The following is a 26,387-nucleotide window of genomic DNA, read 5'->3' as shown; positions in this document are numbered from 1 at the left end:
TTTATTCATCCACCCATCCATACATCCAGGATCCATCTATCCATCCAGGATTCATCCATCCATTGATGCATCAATCCATTCTTCCAGGATTCATCTATCCACTTATCATCTATTCATCCATCCATCCATTCATCTATATATATCCATTAGCCCATCCCCCATTCTTCCTGTGTAACCTACCTGATAGTAAGACCTGCCCCTTTCTGGGAGGGGTCTTTGGGATGTAACAAAAGGTTTAGCCTCAGGGGAAGGGAGGATTGGGAGGATGTATTGAGAGAGAAGCATCAGGAGGAAAGATGGATGAAAGACAAGGTATAATGCAGGGATGAATAAGGATCCAGTGTAAAAGGTTATGATAGGCCACACACATGGTGGCTAGGACCTTGAATAAAGCTGATGTCTCCTGAAACCTGTCTGTGGATTTCCTCGGCACTACCCTGAACCCTCAGACCCGCTGGCTGGAGGGGGTTGCAGACACGTGGCCTGGGCTGGAGGAGAAAGGCCCCTTCATCCATCCATCACCATCCAAGAGCTGTTATTCTACATCCATCCATAAATCCATGCATTTATTTATCCATTGATCCATCTATCCATTAATCTATCTATCCAGGATCCATCTATCTATTTATCATCAATCCATCCACCAACCCATCCATCCATATATCCACACATTTATCAACTATCCCTCCATCAATTCATCAATCTATCTACTCAAACATCCATTGATTCATCAATCCATTCATCCAGGATCCATTAATCTATTTATCCTCTATCCCTCCATCCACCCATCCCATCTATCTCTGATGTTTCTCCTACCTGCCACCAAATCATCTATAGTGCTTTCCTCTGCACTCAAAGAAATGTCATTCTCTTGGCTGATAGAAGTCAACAGCCCATGGATATTGTCCACGGTGATATCATCCTCATAGCCCTCTCCCACCAGGTGGATGTTGGTCTCTTCATATTGATTGTGGACCACAGACAAATGTATTTGGCCAGTCATTCTTCCAACTTTCTGGGACTGTAAAATGACGTCAAATTCAGCTATTTCTCCAGGAGGAACCACCAGGGAGGCCGTGTGAGCTTTCTTTGCTGCCAAGAGAAGATGGATTTGGTCATTGCTAGAGAGCAAGTTGTGTGGACCACAAATTTGTGGCTATAGGGAATGCAACCTTAGCATGGTGAAGGACTATGGGAGGTAAACCCAGGCCTGCATCCAGCTAAGGGAGGCTGAGGCTGAGGCTGTGCCTGGTACCAGGAGCTGCTCTCACTCACCCTTAGTCTGGGGCTTGTTATCCTCCATGAGGTAGATGTAGGAGGTGTTGAGCTTCCCTTTCAGGCTGTAGACACCTAGCGGGTCCCTCAGGTCAATATGCAGCTGGAGGAAGGGAAGCTGGACTAAGTAACCTAATGCATCCATGGGATGCATCTGGGCCTGGGGTCTGGCATGAGATCCTGTGCTATTTGGGGAGCACTCCAGAAAGTTAATGTGTCTGGTATATTTTATTTTTGCATGTCTCATTAAGAGGGAGATTTGCTAAAGATTAGCCTTAGAGGATCTGGAGAAGGGAAGACACCCAGCGTGGGCATGGTGGGTAAAGCTCCCTGGCACCACAGGGCTTGCACATGGGATATGACTGCATTGGCCAAGTATTGCCAGGAGTGGCCCGTGGGTGTGTGTGTGTGTGTGTGTGTGTGTGTGTGTGTGTGTGTGTATGTGTGTGTGTGTGTGTAGTGTGACTCTTCCTTCAAAACATTAGCCCCAAAGAGGAAATCAAAATTGAGTTCAATTCTTGTTAACCAGGTGAGAATCGAGGGCCCAGGATAATGAGTGACTTCAGGGTCACTCACGTGATTCATGTCAGAATTGGGAAGAGTCCCCTGGGCAAGGCCTCCCCACAGAGGGATACCTGGGCTGCGATGTTGCCTGTGTTCTTGAGTTGGATGGACTGTGCTTCTGAGCGGCCTAGCAGGAGCTTCTTGAAGAGCATCAGAGGGTTCCCAAATTGGTCATGGAGGATGGGCCGCAGCACAGTCACGCGTGGGAGAGTCCCCTCACCCACAATGTCAAATGTGAGGCTGCGGTTCTTGGTAAGGCTGCTGCAAGGACAGGTAGTTGGAGCCTGATAACAGGGGCTGGAGTGTGTGTGTGTGTGTGTGTGTTGGGGGGGGCAGCCCTGAGAGGGTGAATGTGTGCCCATACCTGGGCAGGCCATCCAGGTTGACCTCAAAGATGCACTGGTAGGTCTGTAGGGCCTGTGGAGTGAAGGTGACAGTGGCGAAAGCTGATGAGTGACTGGCCACACAGATCTTGTTGGGCTCCACGTCGAAGATGTCTATAATTCGGGCAAAGATCTAGGGAAGGGGACAGGGACTGGGTGTCAGCTGCCTGGACCAGCCAGGCTGCTCTGTGCATCTCCAGGGCCCTAGGCGGTGGACAGGGATTCCCATCCTTAAGCTCTGCTCCCTGAAGGAATAGCCTGACACCTGGAACTAGCCCTGATGGGGAAGAGCATGCTCTGGGTGTGGCTGAGCTGGCAACTTGGACTCAGATGAACTAACCTAGATTTTGGTCATTCCTGTCAATCTCTCCCCTGCTTGTCAGGACTGTGGAGTAGAGCTGGAAACCGCACCAGTGAATGAATAAGGTCTGAGACCCCTAAGGGATTGAGGTAGGGTCCCTGAGCAAGAGACTGGTGTTCTGATCTTCTGATAGCAGGGGAAAGCACAGTCTCATGACCTTTTCTCTTGGGTCTCCCTGAACCCACAAACTGCACCTGGGCCAGCCTCCTGAGCTGAGGTGCCAGATGAAAACAGGGTAGTAAAGTTGGGCTTAGCCCAGCAGATTCGTGGCACATATGATTCAGCCACTCGCTGCTCATAACTCCCTCTTTCACATGAGAGAGGCCCTGGGTGATGGGGGGGACTGGATGTAGCTGTGTGCCTGCAAGTCTGAGAGGGCATGAAGTCCGTGCCACCCTCGCTTCATAACCTAGCAATGCCAGGGGGAAGCATTGAGCCTTTCAAAGTCTCAGTTTCCCTCAGTGCAAACTGAGGAGCAGAAAACTTAGTCTGGAGGCGGAGATGAAGCAGTTGGCCAATTGGCATGGAGCCTTGTGCACAGCAGGGTCCAGAGAGAGACCCACATTTCACCTTCCTTGTAATCCAGCTGTCCCTTAAATATCCCCAATGGGGCCCCCTGAGCTCCTAGTAGACCCCAGGCGCCTCACCTTGGAGGACACGGGTTTGACCACGATGTTGACATCACAGGCGATCTTGCCGATGTTGCTGATCTTGAAGCGTGCTTTGGCCTGGTGGCCCACGAGCACGTTGCAGAAGAAGAAGCGGTTTTCATCTTCCACGAACACGCCACCACTCTCCAGCGTCAGCAGGGTGCTGCTTAGGCTGGCATTGTCGCAGATCTGGTGCTCCTCAAAGATTAGGGCATTGTTGTCGGTCACAAAGGCTGCAGGGGAGAGTAGCAAGGAGAGGAGGCGGTGCCGTTTGGGCATTGACTAACCATGGTGAGTGAGAGAAGCAGACCGTGCTCGACTTTGCTTCCAAACAGTTTTCCTGCTGGCCCCTTCCCAACCCTTCTCCCACCCACTCCCAGCATAGGGATGGGTGCAGCAGGACCATGGTGGTCCTGTCTTAGGGAGCTTTTAGGTAGTGCTGCTTAGCAGAAGACCAGATCCAGCCTTGCTTTCTCTCCTAGAGGGCCTGGCCTGTAAGTCTTTAAAGGAGGCCATGGCTGAGGGTTCTAGAAAAGAGCTAAGTTCCCACGGACATAGCCTAGACACACCTATTTGACAGGATCCCAGTCAGAAGGAAGAGGACACACCAGAGAAAAGAGGACTCAGTTAGTGGGAAGAGGACACAGTCAGAGGGAAGAGGACACAACTAGAGGGAAGAAGAGACAGAGGAAGAAGACACAGTCAGAAGGAAGATGATCCCAGTCAGAGGGAAGAGGACTCAAAGGGAAGAAGACACAAGTCAGAGGGAAGAAGACACAGTCAGAGGAAGAGGACACAGTCAGAGAAAGACAAAGGTAAAAAGAAAGAAGTGTCCAGTCAGAGAGAAGAGAATACCAGTCAAATGGAAGAAGACACAGTCAGAGGCCCATACCTGGCACACAGGCTTCCGCCAGTAGGGTGTAGGGAATGCCACCAGGCTGGTCCCTGGGGTCTCGGTCAGAGATATCGATGCCGACATACTCCTCACACCTCCCCATAGGGTCGGCCAGGCAGTCCACAGTGATGACCTGTGACCCTCCTGGCATGATGGCACCAAAGCCAGGGTACACGGTGAACATGCCTGAGGTGAAGCGAGCCTGAGGAGAATGGTGGGTGGGTGAGGGGCAGCCTCTCCTCTCTGTGCCTGGCCTGACTGCTCAGATGGAGGGTTAAATGATCATGGCCTAGACTCTAGCCACACAGAAGGGAGGGCACCAAGGACCATGGGTTTGAGTTCCTGCCATGGTTTGACCAGAGTGCCTTGGAGAAGTGACTTCCTGGAGTCTTGTCTGTCCTTGAGTTGGGGCTTTGGGCCTTGCTCTGTGACTCCTGGGGGCCCAGCGGGAAGGACAGGAGCTCCTGGCAAGCTATATTTGGCCCAGAACTGGCCCTTGAATGGCAGGAAGCTGGCAGGCATCGTTCTGATCCCCAGGAGTATCCAAAGCAGAGTAAGCGATGCAGGGTGAGGCTGGGAGTGGTTATGAGGCTGCCACCATGTGTAACAGGCGCTCAGTGCCCCAGTGATTCTACATAGCCATCTGGGTGACAAGCACAGTGATCTTCCAAACCCCCCTACCCCCGCAGATTCCTAGCACCACACTGTGGACCAGCAGATCTCAGACCCTCTTTCTATAAACTGGGATTTGTTCTCTTTGATCCCTCACACCCACACCCTGTCCCAGGTTCTGGCAAGTATCACCTTCAATTTCTATGAGTTCCACAAACAAGCAAGATCCATTTGGGTTTATTTTCCTATGTCCAACTTAGCTCACTTAGCCTAATGCCTTCAGGATCCATTAGCCATATGAGCCACCCAAAGTGGTTTTCTGACTTTGAGGGGTGAGGCCCACCCAGGTGGTGTGCTCAGGTGGCTCAGGGCCATGCCAATTGGGTCAGGGGATCAATGCAGGGGCTGGGGGATGTGGCGTTGCTCAGGACTTGCCGTATATGAGCTACCTTGGGCTGGGGTGGGGTTTCTGGGGTGTGGAAGTTGGGTATCTCCAGAGTTATATCTTCCAATGCTCAGGGCACCATGGGGGGTCAGGGGTCGAGCCCTGGCCAGAGTGCAATAAAGGAGAGGGGCTCACCTGGTTTGGGATGTTTACCTCCCGGGCCATTGACTCAGAGAACTTGGCTGCTTTGAGCGAACTACTCTTATGGAAAATCTCACTTTCCCGAGACCGGGGGTTCCGCATGTGGCCTCTAAGGAGGGAACAAGAGCAACTGTCAGGTGCTGGCTCAGGCCTCCTCTGCTGGCTGGTGAGCTCTTCTTGCTGAGGGCCTGAGGAGGCGAGATCAGCTGGTGTGGTCTGGCCACATTTGTTCAACTGGAATCTTCAGGGTGCCGAGAAGAACCCCAAGCAGAGACTATGCCTTTAATCACCAACTTCAGTTCCCTGGAAGAGGCCACGTAGGCATCAAATCTCTCACCCCTTCTCTTTTCAAAGCCTGAAACAGCCATTGGATGAAATTCTTTCCCTTCCCCTATACACTGAGAATCAGGGTGCTTGAAAAGATGTTTTCCGTGGAAACGGCAGTATGGGCACAAGCATTGATTACTACGTGCTGTACTTAATAACCCAATTGTTAGGTTAGTCAGAGGCGCATCCACTGGAATGGCTCTGAGTATAAGGGGCAGCAAAATGCTTAATGACTGCAACAATGGAAGTGGAGCCCTTTGGAAGTGTGACATGAATCTGTGTGTGCCAAGATCTAGGGATCCTGGGCTCAGCTCTGGGTAGGGGGGGGGGCAGTAGTAATGAGGTCTCTGTCTATCTCTAAACCATTAAAGATAACAGCACCAGGGGCCGGAGAGAGCATGGAAATAAGGCATTTTGCCTCGCATGCAGAAGGATGGTGGTTCGAATCCCGGCATCGGCATCCCATATAGTCTCCTGAGCCTGCCAGGAGTGATTTCTGAGCATAAAGCCAGGAGTGACCCCTGAGCATCGCCGGGTGTGACCCAAAAACCAAAATAAATAAATAAATAAATAAATAAATAAATAAATAAATAAATAAAAGGATAACAGCACCAGAGTGATAACACAGCAGATAAAGTGTTTGCCTTGCACATGGCCAACGCTGGTTTGATACCTGGCATCTGATATGTTCTCCTGAGCCTTCCAGTAGTTTCTGAATGCAGAGCCAGGAATAAGCACTTAGCATTGCTAGGTGTGACTAAAAAATCCCCCAAAATAAGAAAAATGTACTAAAGGGCCCGGAGAGATAGCACAGCAGTGTTTGCCTTGCAAGCAGCTGATCCAGGACCAAAGGTGGTTGGTTCGAATCCTGGTGTCCCATATGGTGTCGTCTCCCCCCCCCCCCCCCCCCCCCCCCCCGTGCCTGCCAGAAGCTATTTCTGAGCAGACAGCCAGAAGTAACTCCTGAGTACTGCCGGGTGTGGCCCAAAAACAAAACAAAACAAAAAGAAAAAGAAAAATGTACTAAAGAAACAAGCTGGATGGAACCTGGGACTGTTGGGGGATGGACATGGTCACTGGTGGAGGGACAGGGAACACTGATTGAATATCTGCAACTCTAGTGCCAACAGCTTTGTAAATCATGATGTCTACATAATAAAATTTGGAAAAATTGGAAAAATCTAGAAAATACACAAGTTGTAATTGTGAGCAACAGGCATCATTTATTATAAAATAAAGGGAAAAAGGCAGGCTGAAATTCAACTATCAAAATTGGACAGTTTGGGGCCGAAGTGATAGCACAGTGGCAAGGCGTTTGCCTTGCATGTGGCTGATCTTAGGACGGACTTGGGTTCAGTTCCTGCATCCCATATGATCCCTGAGTCTGCCAGAAGCAATTTCTGAGCACAGAGCCAGGAGTAACCCCTGAGCACTGCTGAGTGTGGCCCAAAAATAAACAAACAAAAATTGACAGTTTGGGGTTAGAGTGATAGTACTACAGGTAGGGCATTTGCCTTGTACATAGCTAACCTGGGTTCGATTTCCAGCATCCCATATGATCCCTCGAAACTGCCAGGAGGGATTTCTGAGTTCAAAGCCAGGAGTAACCCCTGGGAACTGCAGGTGTGGCTCCAAAAAGATCAAAACCAAAACCAAACCAAAACCAAATACGTGGCAGATTAGCCATAAATTCCTTAATATGCTAATACTCTGCCATAACGGGAAAGATATTCTAAAAATATCATTGCCATTACAAGGTAATGTTTTATAAATGACTTAAAGTAAGAAGTTCAGAGGTCAACTTGAATTGGATCATAACTCAGTAGTTGAGAAGTTAAGTGACAAGTAACTTGGGAAGTGGTTAAAACCATTCCTAAATTGCCAATGTCAAGATAAGGTGTTTTTTAGACTGGCAGGTCCCAGCAGTGCTTAGGTGCCCTGGAACATTCCCTGTGAAACTCCCCCAGGCTCTTTGGTTCTTGGAATCCCTAGGCCTCTGGAGCTCAGGGGCCATTCAGGGAGAAATCAAACTCAGGATCTTGCACATTCAAGGCCTATGCTCTATCGCTTGCACTACTATCTGACTTATAATAGATATATCATTTTTCTGATGTGATATATTAATAGCAGATAAAAGCCAAAAGCACTTCTAAAAGGGAATTGTTTGGGTGAATCAGTAGAGAGCTATTTGCTTGTTCCTTTGGGTCACAGTAAGTGATGCTCAGGGACTATTCCTGGCTCTGAGCTCAGGAGTGACTCTGGCAGTGCTCAGGGGACCATATATGGGGCCAGGATGAAATCAGAAGCAGCTGCATGCAAGACAAGTGCCTGACCCCCTACCACCCTCCAGTCTGAGTCACTTTTTGAATGTAGGATTTCTTCATTGAATGATTATGTTAGTAGGTGGGAGTGACTTAATTGGGGGGGCATAAGAGGGAATGGTCTCAGTGGATTAAGGCATTGCTGAGTTTGATTTTGTCCACACACACTGTGCCATTACCCTCTCTCATCATGAAGTCCAGCTGTGGTTTCTTTTGACGTCGCTGTCTGTTATATAAGTTCCATGATATCCCAAGAATGGGAGGATAAGGACTTACTAGTTCAGTTTTGTAGCTCCTGAGAAGCTAAAATTTACCATGTATTTGACAGCTGTAAGAAAATATGGGGAGTGATAGCGCTGTGGTACAGTGTTTGTCTTTCATGCGGCTGATCCAGGACAAACTTGGGTTCTATCCCCGGCATCCCATATGATCCCCCGAGCTAGGAGCAATTTCTGAGCCCATAGCCAGGAGTAACCCCTGAGCGTCACCGGGTGTAGTCCCAAAACAAAAACATCTGGAGGCAGATGTGGGTTCAGAGCAGAGAAATGCCGTGAATGATCTTGGCTGAGCTGTTTCTCACCCCTGGTAATCCTGTCCACACATGGGCCCCTAGAAAGCTCTTTGTAAACTGGAAGGTGTCAGGGAGCTAGGGCACAGCATGAGTTGAGCACACATGTGGCTTACCCTTTCTTCTGATACATGGGGATATCTCCAGTCATTCTGAACAGGACAAACTTGAAATCTGTCACCCCCTGGTTTTCTATGGTGAAGGAGCTGCTCTTCCGAGTGCCATAGATGAGAGCTCCAAAGTTGATGATAGTGGAGGGGTTGATGCTGTACTTGGAGTAGACGGCATTCACAGAGAATTTGATGGGGATACTGGCAATAATCTCCCCTCCTTCCACCATGCTGGGTTCAATGATCTAGAAAGAGAGGAAGGCTTAGGAAGCTGTGAGTCACCAGTGTAGTCCCAGAGGCCCCCTGACCATCATGTTTTTTCACTGACATCCAGCCAAGCTCATGGCTGCATTTTCCGTTATGTCTCGCATCAATAATAATGTGGCCACCAACATGAATCAGTGGATCTCTGCCTCTTCTCATTCTCCCAGACTTAAAAAAGTTAAATTAAATTAATTTATTTTTGGTTTTTGGGCCATACACAGCAGTGCTCAGGGTTACTGCTGGCTCTGCATTCAGAAATTATTCCTGACAGGTTCAGAGACCATATAGGATGCTGGAGATTGAACCCAGGATGGCAACATACAAGGCAAATGCCCTACCTGCTGTGCTATCACTCCTGCTCCCTCTTCTAGACTTTTTGTACTGAAAATTGAACTTAGCTTTCTCAGTCTCTAGTGCCCGCAAGAATATGTCTTCTTGGGCCTCTGCACACCTTCCACCTGACCTATGAGATAACCTCTGTGGGGGCCCCACCCCAGTGCATCCTCTCTGGTCACCAGCCTGTTTCCCTCTCCCACACACCCTCCTACATGAGCTGCCCACCTACCTGACAGCGCAAAATGGGTTGATGCTCAATCCGCATTTCCTTCTTGGCACGGAAGTGCACATGCACATTCACGGGCTTTTCCATGGTGGTCAGTGAGCCCTTCTTGGGCTGCACTGAGATCATGGAACTGATGTTGGTGGGAGCCCCGACGGGATCCACAGAAAAGCTACAAGACAGGACTAGTCAATCAGTTTAAGTCATCCTCCAGGACTCCCCCAAATCCTAGAGGGGTGACTCCAGGCTTTCATGCCTGCCAGAAGGCCCCGACAAACCATGATGCATGGCGATATGCCCTGTGTTCTAGCCACTGCTTGGCCAGGCTGACTTGCTGGAATGGGCTAGATGCTTGAGGCTGAGAGTACAGTCTCTCTGCTCATAGCCACAAGCCATTCAGGACTCAGCCCAGTGAGGACCCACTGCTTTTCTTTGACTTTTAGGCCATACCCTGCGGTACTCAGGTGGCTTCTCATACCTCTCTCTGTCTCTGGTGTCTCTCCGAAAACCCTGGGGGACTGTGTTGTGCTGGAGGTTGAACTGGGCTCTCATATCCAGGCAAGCACCTTACCTCCTGGACATTTCTTCTGCTCTCAATAAACTTTATTTTCGCATTTTGTTGTTTTTGTCCTGCACTTAGGGGTCACTCCTGACAGGCTCAGGAAATCATATGGGGTGCTGGGAATTGAACCTAGGATTGCTATGTGTAAAGCAAGTACCTTATCATTCTTATCATTAGTATTATCATTCTAGTCCCCGATATGTTTTTAAAAAATATTGACTGCTCTCCATCCCCAGTAGAATTTTGTAATTTTTAATACTAGGGAATCTGTACTGACACATTAAAATTCATTTATAAAATTCTCTAGGCATTAAACCAGGTAGATTTTCACTGAGGGGGGTTTTGAGCTCCCAAGCAGTGCTCAGGAGATTCTGAGGCACCATTAGGGATTCTTGATCAACTGGACTGTTGTTGCTTCAGTGCAAAATTCTGAGGATAAAATGCTGCTTGGTCCCTGTGGTGCTGGGCTCATTCTCAGTATTGTTGAGGGAGTTGTTAGGTTTTCTGTAATCTCTGTAATTTCCCAGAATAATCTTAAACCCTGGCACTTTTGGAAAATATGCTGAGCATTTGAAGAAAATCCTATCACTTTGAAAATGGGCTCAGTTTAGGCAAGGCCAGTGTTCTGCCTCCATAAAGTTATACCCAGGCCCTCAAAGTCCTTCAGTAACTCTCTGAGTAAGTCCCCCTCTCCCAACCTTCAGGAACTCTCCAGGTGACCATTGAGTTCAGCACTTTCCTGTTCCTTGAGGCCACCAGAATGCCTTGGGAACACTATTCATGCCTCTTAAAATTCAAAAAGAAAATCTAACAACCTTTTTTCTCCCATAAAATATCTTCTTTGGGGGGCCCTGCCCGGTGTAGTTGGACAGGGCAGGAAGTGCCAGAGGAAAAAAAATATTTTTTTGGTCACACCCGGCAGTGCTTAGGGGTTACTCCTGGCTCCATGCTCAGAAATTACTCCTGGCAGGCTCAGGGGACCATATGGGATGCCGGGATTCGAACTACCATCCTTCTGCATGCAAGGCAAATGCCCTATCTCCATGCTATCTCTCCAGCCCTGCCAGAGAAAAATTTGGGGCCTCTCACATGTCAGATTCTTTGACTCATCTGTCCAGCCCCTCCATGGGAAATTTATGTCAGAGGAAAAGCATGAACTAGGGGAACCTCAAGGAGGGCAGGTGGGTAAAAAGATGGGAGGGTAGGAGGGCAAGGGGTAAGTCGGCAGGTAGGATCAGGTAGGCAGGTGGGCAGAAGGTAAGTGGCAACACCTCACCCTGTCTCTTCCTCTTTCCCAGTCCCAGTGTCTTCTCCTTTTTTCTCTCCTCTAAGTCTCCCCAAATCACCAGCCTCGGGGACCTAGGTACACTTGGGCTTAGCACCCCGCAAAGCCATGAAGCTATGAGTACAGTAAACATCTCAGTCCTTTCAGCAGTTGGGGCTGGACTTCTGCTCAACAAACATCAAGAACAGCTGATGCTCCTAAACATCTTCTGGATAGATTTGGGGGGAATGGAAGGACTTGGGCCACCTGGTGCAGTTGTTAGGGACTACTCCTTAGCTGAGTGCTTGGGGCAGGTTCCCTGCCTACAAATCCTGTGCTCAGCCCTCCCTGCTGGGTTCTAAATGCTCCACCATGAGTCTCTTCTCTGCAGATGTTCAGGACCCAGGCTTGACAGTCTCATATTACCTGAACATAATCTCATATTTCCCACGGTTCTTCAGCAGCAGGGGCTGCTTTATATCCTCCATGACCTTCACTGTCCCCAAATCGAGACCACCTTCAGCTCCTGCAGAGGAATGGGTGGGTAGGATAGGGTGGGCTGGGGAAACCAGGAGAGGGGGGTTATCTGTGGATTGTACAGGGGAGCTCTGTGGGGAAACTCCCAAGAAGTCATTTTCTGAAGATGTGGTGGTAAAACAAGCCCACAAGGACATTCAGGGCACCGTGATGGCTCCTTCTGACCTTCCCAGAGCCACTGCTCTCCCTCCCCAAATGTCTAGAAGACATGTTTTAGGATCTCATGTATACAATCGACAGAACTGAGATATCACATATATATGTCCTAGTTTGACTTAGCATTACATATGCATTTCCCCACATATATAAGACATTCTCAAGGATAGCATCTTGGGGCCAGAGACATAGTACAGAAGGTAAGGGCACTCAGCTGACTAGGGCTCGATCCCTGGCACCTCTTAAGGTCTTCTAAGCACTACCTGGAGTGATCTGTGAGCACAGAGCCAAGAAAATAAATCCTGAGCATCCTGGGTAGCATCGCCCACCACTAAGTGACTCTAATCTTAATGCTTTCCTAATATACTATAATAGCTATTTTGCAGTTTATAATATTGCCCCTATAATTATAATAATATTTCATATCAGTTGACATTTACTTCCTTTCCAAGCATGCATTATAATAAGTGATGTGGTAATAAGTATTTGGTTAACAAGGACATAGCATACAGGCAAAGTATGTAGCCAAAGCATTTTCTGACTTTCAGACCTCCCAAGGAAAATGGAGAAGGACATGCCTAGACTGGATGTAATCTGAAACTCAGAGACTCAGGGTGCTGTGTGGGGAAAGCATCCCTTGATTTGGATGTCACATCCTAATCTCTGCAGCTCATAGAAGTGTTGCTTCCATGGCCAAGGGGAATTAAGAAACTGAGACTACTAATCATCTGACTTGAAAATAGGGGGGTGATCCTGGATTGCTTGGGTGGATTCCTGTAATCACAAGAAGCCTCCAGAGGAGAAGAGGGAAATAGAAGTGGGAGGAAAAGGGAGATGGTAGCCTGGGAAGGTCTTGACCCAACATTATTGGCTTTAAAGTTAGAAAGAACTATGAGCCAAGGAACATGGAAGCACCCAGACACTGGTAAAAGTCCAGTAGAAGGACCCACCCCCTCCAGAATTCCAGAAAGAGCCCTGCCAACACCTGGTGATTTCATCCTGGCAACCCAGCAGAATCCAGTTTGGACTTGTCACTTGAGCACTGGGAGGTGATAAAGTTGTGCCATTTTAAGCTGTTAAATTTGTTATAACAACAATAGAAGATTATTATCAGAGTCCAGAAACAGGCCTGAATGTTCTATACAACCTATACTGTGGCCTCTCCTTGTGTCAGGCTGGAAAAATTTAAGATTCTAGGTTGTTAACATCCCTCTTGGAGTACAACATGCAAAAATCCCCTCTCTACCTCTCCACAATCACATGTCCCTCCACCCAAGAAGCAGGCCACATTTGAGGGACATGGCTTGGAAGTGCAGTGGCCGACATACCTTTTGGGAAGACAATGTCCAAGGCTATGTCATAAGACTCTGCAAACAACATGACATTCTCCACCTGCACAATCCCAACAAGGTTGTCAACATCCAGGATCTGTCAGGGTGAGGGACACTGTTCAGTGAAAAGAAGACCCAAAGAATTCCGGGAGCCTGAATTTAATTAAATATATGGGGAGAGGAGAGGGCCAGGATGTATGTGTATGTATGCACATACATTTCCCTGCAGGAAACCAGGAAACCAGAAGGGTTTCCTAATTATTCAGATAGTTTGGGGTGTTTATCTTTTGAGTCATACCTGGGGATGCTCAGGGATTACTCCCTGGTGAACTCAGAGGACAATATGTGATTCTGGGGACAGAACCTGGGTCAGCTGCATGCAAAGAAAGTGTCCTGCCTGCTGTACTATCATTCTGGCTCCTCGTTTGAACACTTAGTGGAAACATTTATGTCCATTATCATTCTTCTCTACTCGTTTTTTTTGGGTCACACCAGGCAGCACTCAGGGGTTACTCCTGGCTCTACGCTCAGAAATCGCTCCTGGTAGGCTCAGGGGACCATATGGGATGCCAGGATTCAAACCACCGACCTTCTGCATGGAAGGCAAACACCTTACCTCCATGCTATCTCTCCAGCCCCCTCTACTCATTTTCTAAATCTGAGGGTTTTGTTCTTTGCTTCTGATTAAAACTATGAAGGGTACTAGAACTTCCCATATAAAACAAGCATCTCATGATTCTGTTTTGAACAAATTAAATTTTAAGTGACTATCATGACTATTGGAGTCAGAAGTGGCAGGAGAAACAGCAAGACCTCCAGCCTGGGCTGCCCACTGCTTTCTGAATTGGAGTCAGCTGGGTCCAGCCAAGTGATTCCTGGAGATGCTGAGGGCCAAGTGAAGGATATGCTTATCCAGGGAGGAGCTTTGGGTAGTGGGGGTGGTGGATATCTACCTGTATACCTCCTGACTCTGTGCTGAAGTCTCATGGTAAAAAAAAAGGAAACAGACCCCTACTGTGCTCTGAGCACTGAAGGGCACAGCTGAAGTTGCTCCAAACTCCGAACAAATTCAGAGCAACCATTTTTTCTAGAATTTTATCAGTTTCTCCGAGCTGAAGTTGCTCCAAACTCTGAACAAATTCAGAGCAACCATTTTTTTCTAGAATTTTATCAGTTTCTCCGAGCTGAAGTGGTGCATGTATGTGTGTGGTGCATGTGTGTCAGTGCATGTGTGAGTGTGTTGGTGCATGCATGTGTGTGCATGTGCTTTGGTGCAAGTGTGTTGATGTGTGTATGTGTGTTGGTTCATGAGTGAGTGTGTTGGTGTGTGTGTCAGTATTGGTGTGTTATGTGTGTGCCTCTGTACTGGAGTGTGTGTATGTGTGTGGGTGTCTGCGTCGGGGTGTCCGTGTGAAGCCTCACCTCCATCCGAAGAGTCTTCTTGATGCTGACGGGCTTGGAGGGCTGGAAGTGCACGATCATATTTTGCTCTCCTTTGGGGGGGACGGTCCCCTGCATGACGGGCAGGGTAAAGTCTTCACCCAGATGCTCCATGCTGGATATGCGCCAGGCGGCAGGCAAAGGTGTGATGTTTCGGAGCACGATTACTTTGGTTTCTCGTCTATAGGGACCCCAGGACATAGCATTGGCTCCCTGGAATTCATTTCCAGCGACCCAACCCCTGGATCCTTCCCTCTGGTGATACTCATAGGTGCTGCATTTGTTTCTTGAGGGAGGCAGTGGGAAGGGAGGATGCAGCCCCGGGGGGAAGACCTCTGCTTATAAGAACAGAATTCCCAGGAGTCACTGTAGAGGAATAGGTATGAGAACTGGGAGATCATACAATTAGTAGGTACCTTAATTTCTAGAGCAGAGTCTTAACATCTTAGGGTGACAGACTGCTTTGGGGTTTGCAAAAATAGCAAATCCTCCAGAGATAAGGACAAGAGGCATCCCTTGTGACAAATGATCTTGTTGGGATGGGTGTTCTGGGTTTTTCTGTGCTGATGGCTGAGAATTGGGTGAAAACCAGGATGAGGCTGCTATCCTTGGAAAAAAAATCCCAGAAGGGAATCCTAAAAGGGAATCTTGGAAGGAAATCCCTTGCTGTCCTTTCACAACTGACCTGTGTAGCAGAAGCCGGTCGAAGTGCAGCTGCTTGGTCTCCAGCTCCAGCTCAGGGCGGACACCCTGGCAGCAGATATTGAAGAGGGTGGGCTCAGGGTTCTCCTTGACACAGCAGACGATGTAGTCCTCAAAGTTTCCTACAGCCGTCGGGTAGGCCCACACGTTCAGCAGCTGGGGAGCAGCCAGATAGAGCCACATGAGACCCCCCCACTAGCCCACTCAAGGGTCCTCTCTTGCTTATCAGGTTGAGGTGGCTGCTGTCTGCCCCATGGTGAGAGTACCTGTGACTCGCCAGGCTTCAGCACCATGCTCATGGGCTCCAGAAAATAGGTGTTTGCCTTGACATCATTCTGGAAGCAGAAGAACACCTCGGACAGCATGGGCGAGTCATTCAGGATGGTCAGCGTTTCAGAGTTGCCGGGGAACAGTGAGGTTTTATACCTGGGAAGAGGGAGGTGAATGAGCACCGGCTGAGAGTGCCGGTGAGGGAGATCAAAGTGTGAGGCAGTTCTTCAGGGGGGTGCATGGGGCACCCCTAGTTCCCCAAGCCTGTGGCCTGGTGGTGGCTGAGAACAGAAGCCTTGTGTAAAAAGTGTGTGAAATCTTGCAGTTGGAACTTGCTTCCCTGCCACAAAGCTGTGGCCTCTCCTCTCTCAGTCGGGGTGGACAGTCTCTCTCAGGCATGTGAGCAGTAACAGTAAAGGTAATGGGAAAGGAGGGAATGGTGATTGCTTTCGGCCCTGAGAGCCACAGAGGAAAAAGATAAGTCTTCATCAGGCAAAGCCAGTGGCTGTTCCATCTATGGGGATGGGTGGTATTGGGACTCCCCATCATACCTCCTGCTTCACCTTAATAGTGGAGAAACCGCAGAGGACTAGCTGGGCTCTGTGTCTTCTCACTCCTTTGGCAAGCTGTTCCCAAGGTACCAGTGAGACCCCTACATGCTCACCTCCTGCTCACTATTTGGGAGTCGTTCCCAAAGGTTCTTGCTAAGACTCCCCCCACCCCCCGCCCTGCCCAACTTCTATGATGGGGCCTTGCTCACCTCCTTGACCTCCTGGCACCTTGCTCATGCAGAGCATGTCACTGTCCCAGCCTCTATGACACCCCCTTTCCTGACCCCCACCATGAGCTCTGGCCTACATTGCATCCCCATTGCTGGCTCTTGGAGGTGGACTGGGTGGGGATGTCTGGATTCTGGTGTCTCACTGACTCTTCAGAGTTTGTGTGCTGAAGCCAGACCTAGGAGCCTGTGGGGGTTCCTGTGCTAATCTGCTACCAGCCTCCCTGTTCTAGAAAGCCAGCCTCTGCATCCTTAGAAGCCTCGAGAGAGCAAATCTTGGGTTCCCCAACTGTGCCCAAGGCTACTCCTCTTACACCTAATCCCCCATCGTCTCTGTGCCCTGTCTTTGGGGGGCAGTACCACCATTTGCTTTGGGCCTAGCTGGTTCTTGGTCTGCTCCCAGGCATCCCAAAATGAACTCCTGCTTATACCTTTCCCCCACCTAGCTTCTCTCCCAGGTTGCCCTCTTCCAGGGTGCAGAAGGTCTGGGCAGGTGAAAGTACACTTGGCTTCAGCCATGCCTGTTTCTGGGGGTTCTCCACACCCCCTTGTGAGTCCCTGTAGTGGGGAGAAGACAGACTTTGAGAGGCTAGCACTCACTTGTCTCTTGATTTTCCACAAAGCAGTGGCCCGAAGTAGAACCTATCTGTGCTTGCCACGTACTTCTTGAAGACGACCTCATCAGGCTTGATGTCAGGCTTCCGCTGAGAGAAAACCACCCTGCAGGAAGGAGACGGGACCCTTGAATGAACTACCAGGGTTGCCACTGAGACTTCAGCCCATACCTACTATCCCCTCACTGGAACCAGTTTATTTTGGGTGGGTGGAGGGGAAATCTCCCAACAGGCACTCAGGGTCTGGGCACTGAGACAAGGCAACTCTCTGCTGAACCTCTTTGGGTTAGTTGTTGGTTAAAAGAGACCCCAGGGCCCGAGGATAGCTTTGGGGGTAAGGCACAGGTCTCTGTACTTGGCACCCCTCTTCTGTACCTGGGCCCTGGCATTGAGCTGCTGGCCTGGCTGGGCCAATCTCTGGGAGAGCCTGTGGCCTCCTGGGCACTACTGGAGGGTCCTCTTGAGAGGAAAGGGATTTGCAGGGGATCTTTCCTTAGGACAGGCTGGTGTGAGGGCCATTTTGGCCCTTAGTGTTATGTTAAGTTCCCATCAACAACAATGGGGAATGAGCTTGAGAGTGGGCTGATCTTCTGAGCCTCTTTTGGGGGCATGACAGACACCTTTGTGGGGGGGGGAAGAGATGGAGCCTTTAGGGGGCTCAGCCCATGGAGCTCCTCACCAGTATCCCCAGAAGTGGGTTCAGAGTCTCTCGCTTGCTCATTCAATGAGCTCAAACACTTTCAGGGGGAGACACCTCGCCCTCACTCCCCATCTCCATCTCAGAGAACCGTGTGGCTCCAAAGCCAGTGCTCAAGGCCCTGCAGTTTGGGCTGCACTGAGGTCCTGGATGTGAAGGCTCTTGGGTGGGGGTGGGGTTCTGTGACCCAAGCACTCCTGGGGGATCCTCCCAGTTTCTCCCCATCTTCTCAAAGACTCCCACACATACTTTGGGTCTGAGCAGATGTAGGGGTAACTGCAGATTCCCCGGCAGTAGAGCTGGTACAGGCGGTGGGTACCAAGGATCTCAAAGTTAAAGGTCTGGTCAAAGTTGCCAATGTCGCCTGATGAGAAGTGTATCCTCAGGGTCACCTCGCCATTGGGGGGCACAACCCACCGGAACTGAGACAATCTGCAGGGGAGCAGCAGCTCTTAAAGCCAGAAGCTTCTGGGGCTGGAGCGATAGCACAGCTGAGAAGGCATTTGCCTTGCATGAGGCAGATCCGGGTTTGACCCCGGCATCCCATTGATCCCTTGAGCTTGCTAGGAATGATTTCTGAGTGTGAGTCCAGGAGCAACCCCTGAGCACCACTGAGTGTTCTCCTCCCCCCTCCCCCCAAAAGCCAGAAGATTCTTCTGCCAGAAGGGTGGTGCAGGGCTGCTTGGAGCTAGTGCTTCCCTCAGTCCCCATGGGGTATCCTGTCCTGGCCTGCTGCAAGGACAGTCATACCCCTGTTGGCTCCCCAACTGCCGGGTTGCTGGGGCCTCACCTCAGGAACTTCTCCTGGGACTGCTGCGTGGTGAGGCTGTTCTGGTCTATGTCCGACAGGGTGGCGAGGGGTCCCGAGATGTTGTTAGTAAAGGTCTTCCTATTGGTTGGGAGACGGCGTTTTTCCTTTTGAGCTTCACGAAGTTGCTCCTGCTTTTCCTTCTGCTTCTGTTTGCTGCCTTTTTGCAAGGCGCTCTGGTCCTCTGGTAGCTATGTTAAATACAAAGGAGTGGCCAGAATCAGTGCTCCCGTCTGTGTCCAGGTGTGGAAGTCGTGGCCTGGCCACTGGAATGACTCAGGGAGATGCAACATGCCAAGGCCATGTCTTTCCGGGCACCCTGGTCCCCGAGGACTGAGATGGGAAGCTTGAGGCTGGTTGTGTTATTTGAGCATCTTTGATTCTGGGCCTCTTCTGACTCTCCCAAGCACGTGTGCTTTGTGGAGAGACTAGAGAGCTGTGTACACATGGAACATTCCAGTGTCAAAATGCTTTGATGATCCTTAGCTTTTTCCTTTAGGCTATAATGTATTTCCTGACAATTGGAAGTTAGGCTTAGAGGTGTGTGTGTGTGTGTGTGTGTGTGTGTGTGTGTGTGTGTGTGTGTGTGTGTGTGTGTGTCCCTGATCAGAGAAGACATGTTTTGGTGAATGGATAGGGGAGGGTACTAGTCTGCACCACTGGATGTGGCCACCAGGGGGCGGGGAGGAGAGGCTCAGGTGGGCATCATGCAGTTCTTTTTTTTTTTTTTTTTTTTTTGTGGTTTTTGGGTCACACCCGGCTGCGCTCAGGGGTTACTCCTGGCTGTCTGCTCAGAAATAGCTCCTGGCAGGCACGGGGGACCATATGGGACACCGGGATTCGAACCAACCACCTTTGGTCCTGGATTGGCTGCTTGCAAGGCAAACACCTCTGTGCTATCTCTCCGGGCCCTATCATGCAGTTCTTGCCCACTTATTTCCCTGGGTATGGCCTTAGGTTGGAGTTTTTTTTGGATACCACTTTCCCTTTTTTTCAGCAAGGCAACTGCCTTTCCACTTGAGTGGAAACGATAAGGAATGCTTTCCACCCCCACAACTTCTCTGAGTAAGTAACTCAGTTAATTATCTGTTTTTAGAAGAAGTTGATGGTAGGTCACCTCTGAGTCCGGCCACTCTTCAATGCTCTCTGGGGCAGGGTCCTGCCCACTATGCTCCTCATCTTAGTCAGGGAATTCCTACTTGCTTGTGAACTGAGGTTTGAGGCCTTCCTGGCCTCCTCAGGGTGACCACTTTGATTACACACACATTTTTTTTTATTTTTAGGTTTTTTTTTTGGCCTTTGGGTCACACCCAGCAGCACGCAGGGGTTCCTCCTGGCTCTACACTCAGAAACCGTTCTGGCAGGCTCAGGGGACCATATGGGATGCTGGAATTCGATCTGCCATCCTTTTGCATGCAAGGCAAACACCTTACCTTCATGCTAACTCTCTGGCCCTGAATCACACTTTTTATTAAAATTTTTATTGTGACTGAAATTCATTAAACAGTATTATTTACGGTACATAGTGACAATGAATGAAGGGCATTCCCACCACCAATGTTGTCCTCCCTCCACTCCTGTTCCCAGCATGTCTCCCATATCTCCCGACTTTACCCCATCCCCCCAGAATACTAGTGTAACTGGTCTCTACTTTACAGCTTGTTGTAGGTTGGGTAACTATTCTGTTTGGTGTTCCAGTCTGGTCATTTTTTATTTACACTGCATGTTCATATGACTGGTCCTGGTATCATCTTTATCCCCCCTCAATTTATGAGGCTGAATGATTCAAGTTATGCTATTCTGTTGGAGATAAAAAGGTTAAGGAAAAGAGAAGAAAAATTTGGTATTAAGTACAAAAAAAAAAAAAGAAAAGAAAAAGAAAAGAAAAAAATCACCGAATAATATCCACAAGAGTGAAAAAAAAAAAAGAAAAAAGTGGAAGAAAAAAGAGAAGAAAAATAATATAAAAAACAGACAAAAACAAAACCAGAAAAAGGAATGCTGGAGTGGCAGGGTTTGGTGTTACCCCACTTTTTTTTTTTTTTTTGTATAGGCACAGTAAGTATTGGGGAAGGAAGGAAATTTTCGTGGCCTAAGAGATTCAGGGTTTCTCCACTCTTGAAACATATTGTCGTGGGAACAACCACTGGCTCCATACCTTCTCATTGCCATATCCCAGTTTTTTTTTTTTTTTGTGGTGTCAGGATGATCACACATTTTTTTTAAGCTACCAGAGTTCCCCCTACATTCTGTGTTCAGCTAGGGGGACAAAAAGTGACTTTATGTCAAATAGCCAATGTTGGCATACTAATCCTTCCAAGCATCTGTTTCTGCTCTGGTGCTTGGGCCCTTCTTGGTGGCAATGACCTTGTTGAGCTTGACTTGTCTTTTCTAGCAGGTGAACTTCAGAGTGATGAGGTGAGTCCCCCAAACCCTCCCAGGGATGGGAAGAGCTGGGAGGCCAGAGTCTGGTGCCCTCTTGAGGAGTCAGAAAAGTCTGGGGGTGGCACAGCTTCTGCTCATGGGGGACCCACTCCAGAACACCCCAGTCAGCCTGACTCTCCCGCTACGTCCCCCCCCCCCCACTTACCTTAATGGAGTTTGAGGGTGTGGCCGGTTCAGGGTCTAAGTCTATCTCCCGTTTGTCCTCCTGGGACGAATCATCAGAGGATGGATTGATGAACACAAAATGCTTGAGGGTATCCAAGCTGGCCAGAGGCTGCCGCTTCACGGGGTAGGGAACGATGGAGAACAGGGTTGCAGGTGGGATGGGGGGTCCTGCAGAGCCTAGGCCCAGGATGTCGAGAATCTAAGAGGGAAAAGGGAAAAGTCACAGCTGGTGTCTGGTAAGAGCAGGCCAGGTCTGACTGCCTCCTCCAGAGTACTCACAGGCAGCTGTGCAGGGAAGGGCTATGGTGGTGGACTCTGACCTGCACCCCTGGAATCCAAAGCTGGATGGGGTGCCTGCTGTAGCCTTCACCCTGCCTTTACTTCTCACAGCTCTTTTTTTTTATTATTTATTTTTGTTTGTTTGTTTTTGAGTCACACCGGCTGTGCTCAGGGGTTACTCCTGACTCTGCACTCAGAAATTGCTCCTGGAAGGTATGGGAGCGGGGGCATATGAAATGCCAGGATTTGAACCACCGTCTGTCCTGGATCAGCTGCGTGCAAGGCAAACACTCTACCGCTGTGCTATCTCTTCGGCCCCTCTCAGAGTTCTTGTCATTAGACTGTAGCTGTTTTGTCAAGGCTTAGCAAAGCTCATGAAGCAGTGGTCTCTGTCTGTCACCTACTTTAGTCCTCAGAATCAGGGAGCCTTGAGAAATACAATTGCAGGGCCTTCAGCATGGCCTCAGAGAGGATCTCATCTGGGAGGAAGTTTTCCACTGGGGTGGCTGGCATCCGCCTCTTAGGATGGAACCTTCTCTGGTGCTGAATCTGCTGTCTGCCAGGGAGGGATGCGAACCTTGAGAGACTAGGGCAGGGGTGGCGAACAGGATTTTTACCCTCACTCAAAATGGCAAAATGCAATATGTGTTTAATATATTATTGTTAAAATTCTATGCTTTTGTGGGAGTGTTTGTCTGTTTTGGCAGGTCACTGCGTAGTGTGGCTCTCTGTCTCTCACAGTTTAAAAAGTTTTGGCTCTTTGTGTCGAACATGTTCGCCACCCCTGGACTAAGGGTGCTTGCTCGGCCAGTCCCTGCCCCGTGCTGGGGCGCCTTCCTCCACTTAGGGTCCCCACTTACCTGATCTGGTGTAGGGTCCCCCATTTACCTGATCGGCCTGGGGCAGCCGCTCATTCTCCAGGGCCTGCTTCCAGTTCACACCCTCGGGGTCGGGAGTGGTGATGTTGATGAAGGGCACGCCCAGGTCTTTCTTGCCTTCGTGGTCCTCCTCGCCTTCGACCTCCCAGCCGTCGCTGTCCTTGTCCTGTGCACGCAGCCTCTCCAGGCGCTCGCGCTCGGCCTTCTCGCGCTCCTGGCGCTCCTTCTCGGCTCGCTCCTTTTCGGCCCGCTCGCGCTCGCGGTCCTTGCGGCCCCTGCGGCCCCCCGAAGGAGCCTGCCGCTGGTCGTCGGGCTCGTGGATCAAGTCCTCGATGCCCGCGATGCCCGCATGCGGCAGGAGCACGCACTGCTTTCGGTCCCAGGAGAGCAGCAGATTCTGGACGTCTTTCAGGGTCAGTTCATAGTCCCTGAATTTCTGCGCCAGGGACTTTTCACTGTCTTTGGTGAGGTCGATCTCGCTCTCCTCTGGTTCCTGGGCCAATGGGACCCCCATCAGGTTGATCTCTGCCAGCTGGTTCTTCTTCTTCTTGAGATCTTCTTTCTCAGCTTGGCTCTGCTCTCGGACAGAAACTTTCCTTTCCAGTGTGTCAGACTTAACCTCTGGTCGAGAAAACGAAAGACCCTGGGAAGACAAGAAAGGGTGAGAGACGCTGGAAGGGGGCCGGCCAGCACGATGCATGGGCCTCAGTAACTCTTCACTGCACCTGTTTTTTTTTTTTTTTTGCCCAGGAGCTGGGCAGGTAGGTCCCAAACATTGCTACTGAGCATTTTCTCAACCTGAGTTGGCTTCTGGTTCCCTCTGGTTGTAGCCATTGGAGGCTGTCTTGGGTTAACATTTATGGCCTCCACACATCTTTTAGCTGGGGTGGGTGCCGCAGGAGACTTTTGGGGGGCAAGTGTGGGACTGCGTTGGGAAGGTACAAGCTGGCATCTGCCGATGAAGGCCTCAACTCGTGCCAAGCTATTAAAATGACTGAGGATGGGTCACATGAGGATGGCTGGGAACACATGGGAGTTCAGAATCTGGCTGTGCCCATGCTTTTAGAAATTGATTTATTAACTTTGGCAGAGAGAAGCCAACATCTTGCCTTTTTTTTTTTTTTTTAACTGCCTTCTTGGTTTTGGGCCATCAGGGATCTCTCCTGAAAGTGATCAGGGGCTATTATGTATGTGGTGCTGGGGATTGAATCTGATTTACTATATTTTTATTTTATATTAGTTTTTGGTCCACATTCAGAGGTGCTCAGGGGTCATTCCTGATGGTGCTCAGGGACCATAAGTGGTATGGAAATAGAACCTTATATACTTACTGTCTTTTAATTTTTTAAAATTATTATCATTTATTTATTCTTGGGCCACATCCAGCAGTGCTCAGGAGTTACTCCAGGCTCTGTACTTAGGAATTACTCCTGACACTGCTCAGGAAACCCTATAGATGCCTGATATCAGACTTAGGTTGGCTGTGTTCAAAGCAAACATCCTCCCCGCTGTACCATTACTCCAGTCTCCTCATTGTCCTTTTAAAATTACTATATAGACCTAGATCTTTCTCCTCCCTTTGTAGAAAGCTTGGGGGAAGTCCCACATGACCTCAGGGTTATTTGCTGATGCCATCAAGTCCAGTTTTGTGTAATAATCTCTGTAGACCAGTCCAGGTCCACCCTACCCCCATTTATCTGCAGCCTTCCCAGGAGTCTGTGGGCTCTGGAGGCATCAGTGACTCAGGGTTGGCACTTCCTTTCCCTGCCCTTATGCAAAGCTCCAGCAGCCCACAGGAAGATGGTGTCTGAGGCCCTACTGCTAACTGGAAGGGGAAGGACTTGTCGTGACTGTTCCCTGTCTGGAGAGTCTCAGCCTGGATGCCATGGTGAAGAGTCCATTCACACAGGTGAGTACCTCAGAGCAGGAGGTGCCTGGCAAAGGTGGGGGGGGGCGGGCCTCAGCTTCCACAAATGGACTCAGATCTTTGCTTCCCCATTCCATGGGAGCAGACATGGAAAGTTCTGAGAAAAGGTTCAATACGGGAGAAGGCTCAACATGACAGAGCAGAAAGGTTAGGCCTGTTTCCTGAAGGCAAGGTACTGAACTCTGCAACAAGAACCAGGCACCTATACAGAAAGTCTGTCAGAGGTGGCAGATGACAAACTCTTCACTGACATAGACCATCAGGGAAACACAAATCAAAGCAGCAACACCTGCTAGAAGGGCACACTGGAAAGAGTAGAGGGACCAGTGGCAGAAATGTGAAGGGGCTTCCTCACTGCCAGTGCAAATTCCCTCTGCTTATTGTTTTATCCTCAGACACACCAGGAAAAGGACCACTGACAGCTCTGGATATGGAGTGAAAGTAATTGAGGGCACTGCCACCTGAACTAGAGATTGGCACTGAGTAAACTCCATCCTCCATTCTGTTAATCTTATCTCAGAGTATCATTGTAGCAATAAAACCCTCAAAATTACCAACTTTTCAGTCCAGAGGAATCAGCTTTAGGGCAAGCAGGATCTCTGGAGCAGGAAGGGAAAGCTCCAGAGAGGACATCTCTGGAATTACTCTGACAGACCCTGACCCAGCTGTGTGTGCGGCACAGTGAAAACAGCTTGTAATCAAGGTGTGAATGTGGTACTCCCGTTGGTGACTCTGCTCAGGTCGTGTGTGAAATGGAGAACTGTGTGATGTGGCGAAAAGTCTGCTAAAGATCCACACACCTATCCACACACTGTAAAATCAATCTCCAAGCCATATTTCTACCCCAAGGCAGATGGGTCTGAAGCAGATAGCCATGAAAAATTAATAAATCAGTCAGGAGAGATTCATGGAGTCAGTGGCTTCTCGCCTCATGGTCTTCCTGCACGTTAAGCCAAACTGATCTTTCTTTAACACTACCTGTCACTGCCTGTGATGGGGACACACATCATTTATGACCATTATGCTGTCTATTACAGGAGACATATCACCTATGATGGGGCCACACTGCTTGTGATAGTCTCTTGTTTGTGACAGGTGACCACGTGCTCTGCTAGGTTGCCCCTGCCTTCCTACAGGGTGTCTGTGCACTGAAGCTGCCCCACCATGTAGGGCTCAGAGTTTCTGCCCACTGGGGCTCCAGGAAGCTGGTCCCAGAGGCACTAAGTGGCACATGTGAGTCCCTCGTACTGAGGAGTCTGGTTTCAGGCCCCTCCTCAGAAGAGTGCTGCTGAGAAGTTTCTGAACACCCCAAAAGCTGACTCTCTGCTATTGCATTCTGGGCCCTGCTCTGGCCATGCTGCATCATGGTGGGCATAGACACACATGACGTGGCCCTCAGCAGGTGGCAGATGTGCCTGTTCTTGTCTGCCAGAACCAGCAGGTGGCCGAGTGTCCTCCCTGACCCATCAGGGATAAGCTGGTGGGTGGACATGGCTCTACTGGTGCGAAACTTCATTACTAGCATGCTGAGCGCCAGCTGGGCACTGCAGGGACAGGGATAGGGCAAGGGGGCAGATCCTGGAAGGGCAACATCACCTCTTCTAACCTCTTTGAAGTTGCAAGACAATGGCAGGGTCAGCGGGATGCCTGAGTGGCAGGATAGGTGAGACTGCATAGCTCTTGGTGGGCAGTCCCTGCCCCTACTGTCTGCTCTATCACAAGATCTCACCAGGTCAGGCCAGTCTGCTGGGGACAGGGACTGTCCAGGGCCTACCCTGCCCACTGATCCTGAAGGCCCTACCTGGCGGCTGACCACGGCATGTGACCGTTTGGGCTGTGGTTCATCCTTCACCCCCTTTGCCTTCTTGGTCCTCCGCTTGAGCTCGTCCTCTTCCTTCTGCCTCTCTAGCTCCTGCTGCAGCTTCTTTTCCTGCAGCTCTTTCGCCAGCCTTTCCATTTCCCTAAGTCAAAGCAAGGGGAGAAACGAATTGGTGCCTCCCACCACCCCAGGCAGGGAGAGACTCCTCCCCCGGCCTCCCAGGGACATGCCTGACTCCCC

At 49.8% G+C, this 26,387-nt stretch overlaps 1 protein-coding gene across 1 annotated transcript in view; it reads right to left on the bottom strand.

Annotated features, from left to right (window-relative positions):
• HYDIN (HYDIN axonemal central pair apparatus protein) overlaps positions 1-26,387 on the bottom strand; it is a 263,378-nt gene that overhangs the window by 31,093 nt on the left and 205,898 nt on the right. Inside the window, 20 exon segments of the mRNA XM_049786325.1 lie at positions 817-1,092; positions 1,276-1,378; positions 1,911-2,100; positions 2,204-2,355; positions 3,231-3,466; positions 4,126-4,330; positions 5,321-5,433; positions 8,648-8,897; positions 9,482-9,647; positions 11,728-11,827; positions 13,323-13,422; positions 14,748-14,946; positions 15,451-15,623; positions 15,734-15,893; positions 17,116-17,235; positions 18,076-18,258; positions 18,617-18,825; positions 21,225-21,443; positions 22,412-23,022; positions 26,108-26,289. Of these exon segments, the coding sequence (XP_049642282.1) occupies positions 817-1,092; positions 1,276-1,378; positions 1,911-2,100; positions 2,204-2,355; positions 3,231-3,466; positions 4,126-4,330; positions 5,321-5,433; positions 8,648-8,897; positions 9,482-9,647; positions 11,728-11,827; positions 13,323-13,422; positions 14,748-14,946; positions 15,451-15,623; positions 15,734-15,893; positions 17,116-17,235; positions 18,076-18,258; positions 18,617-18,825; positions 21,225-21,443; positions 22,412-23,022; positions 26,108-26,289 (3,947 nt within the window).

This window comes from Suncus etruscus, chromosome 14, assembly GCF_024139225.1.
Source record: "Suncus etruscus isolate mSunEtr1 chromosome 14, mSunEtr1.pri.cur, whole genome shotgun sequence".
Classification (NCBI taxonomy): Eukaryota; Metazoa; Chordata; class Mammalia; order Eulipotyphla; family Soricidae; genus Suncus; species Suncus etruscus.
Note: the sequence above shows the minus strand (reverse complement) of the source record. Positions and strands in the feature narration are given on the sequence as shown.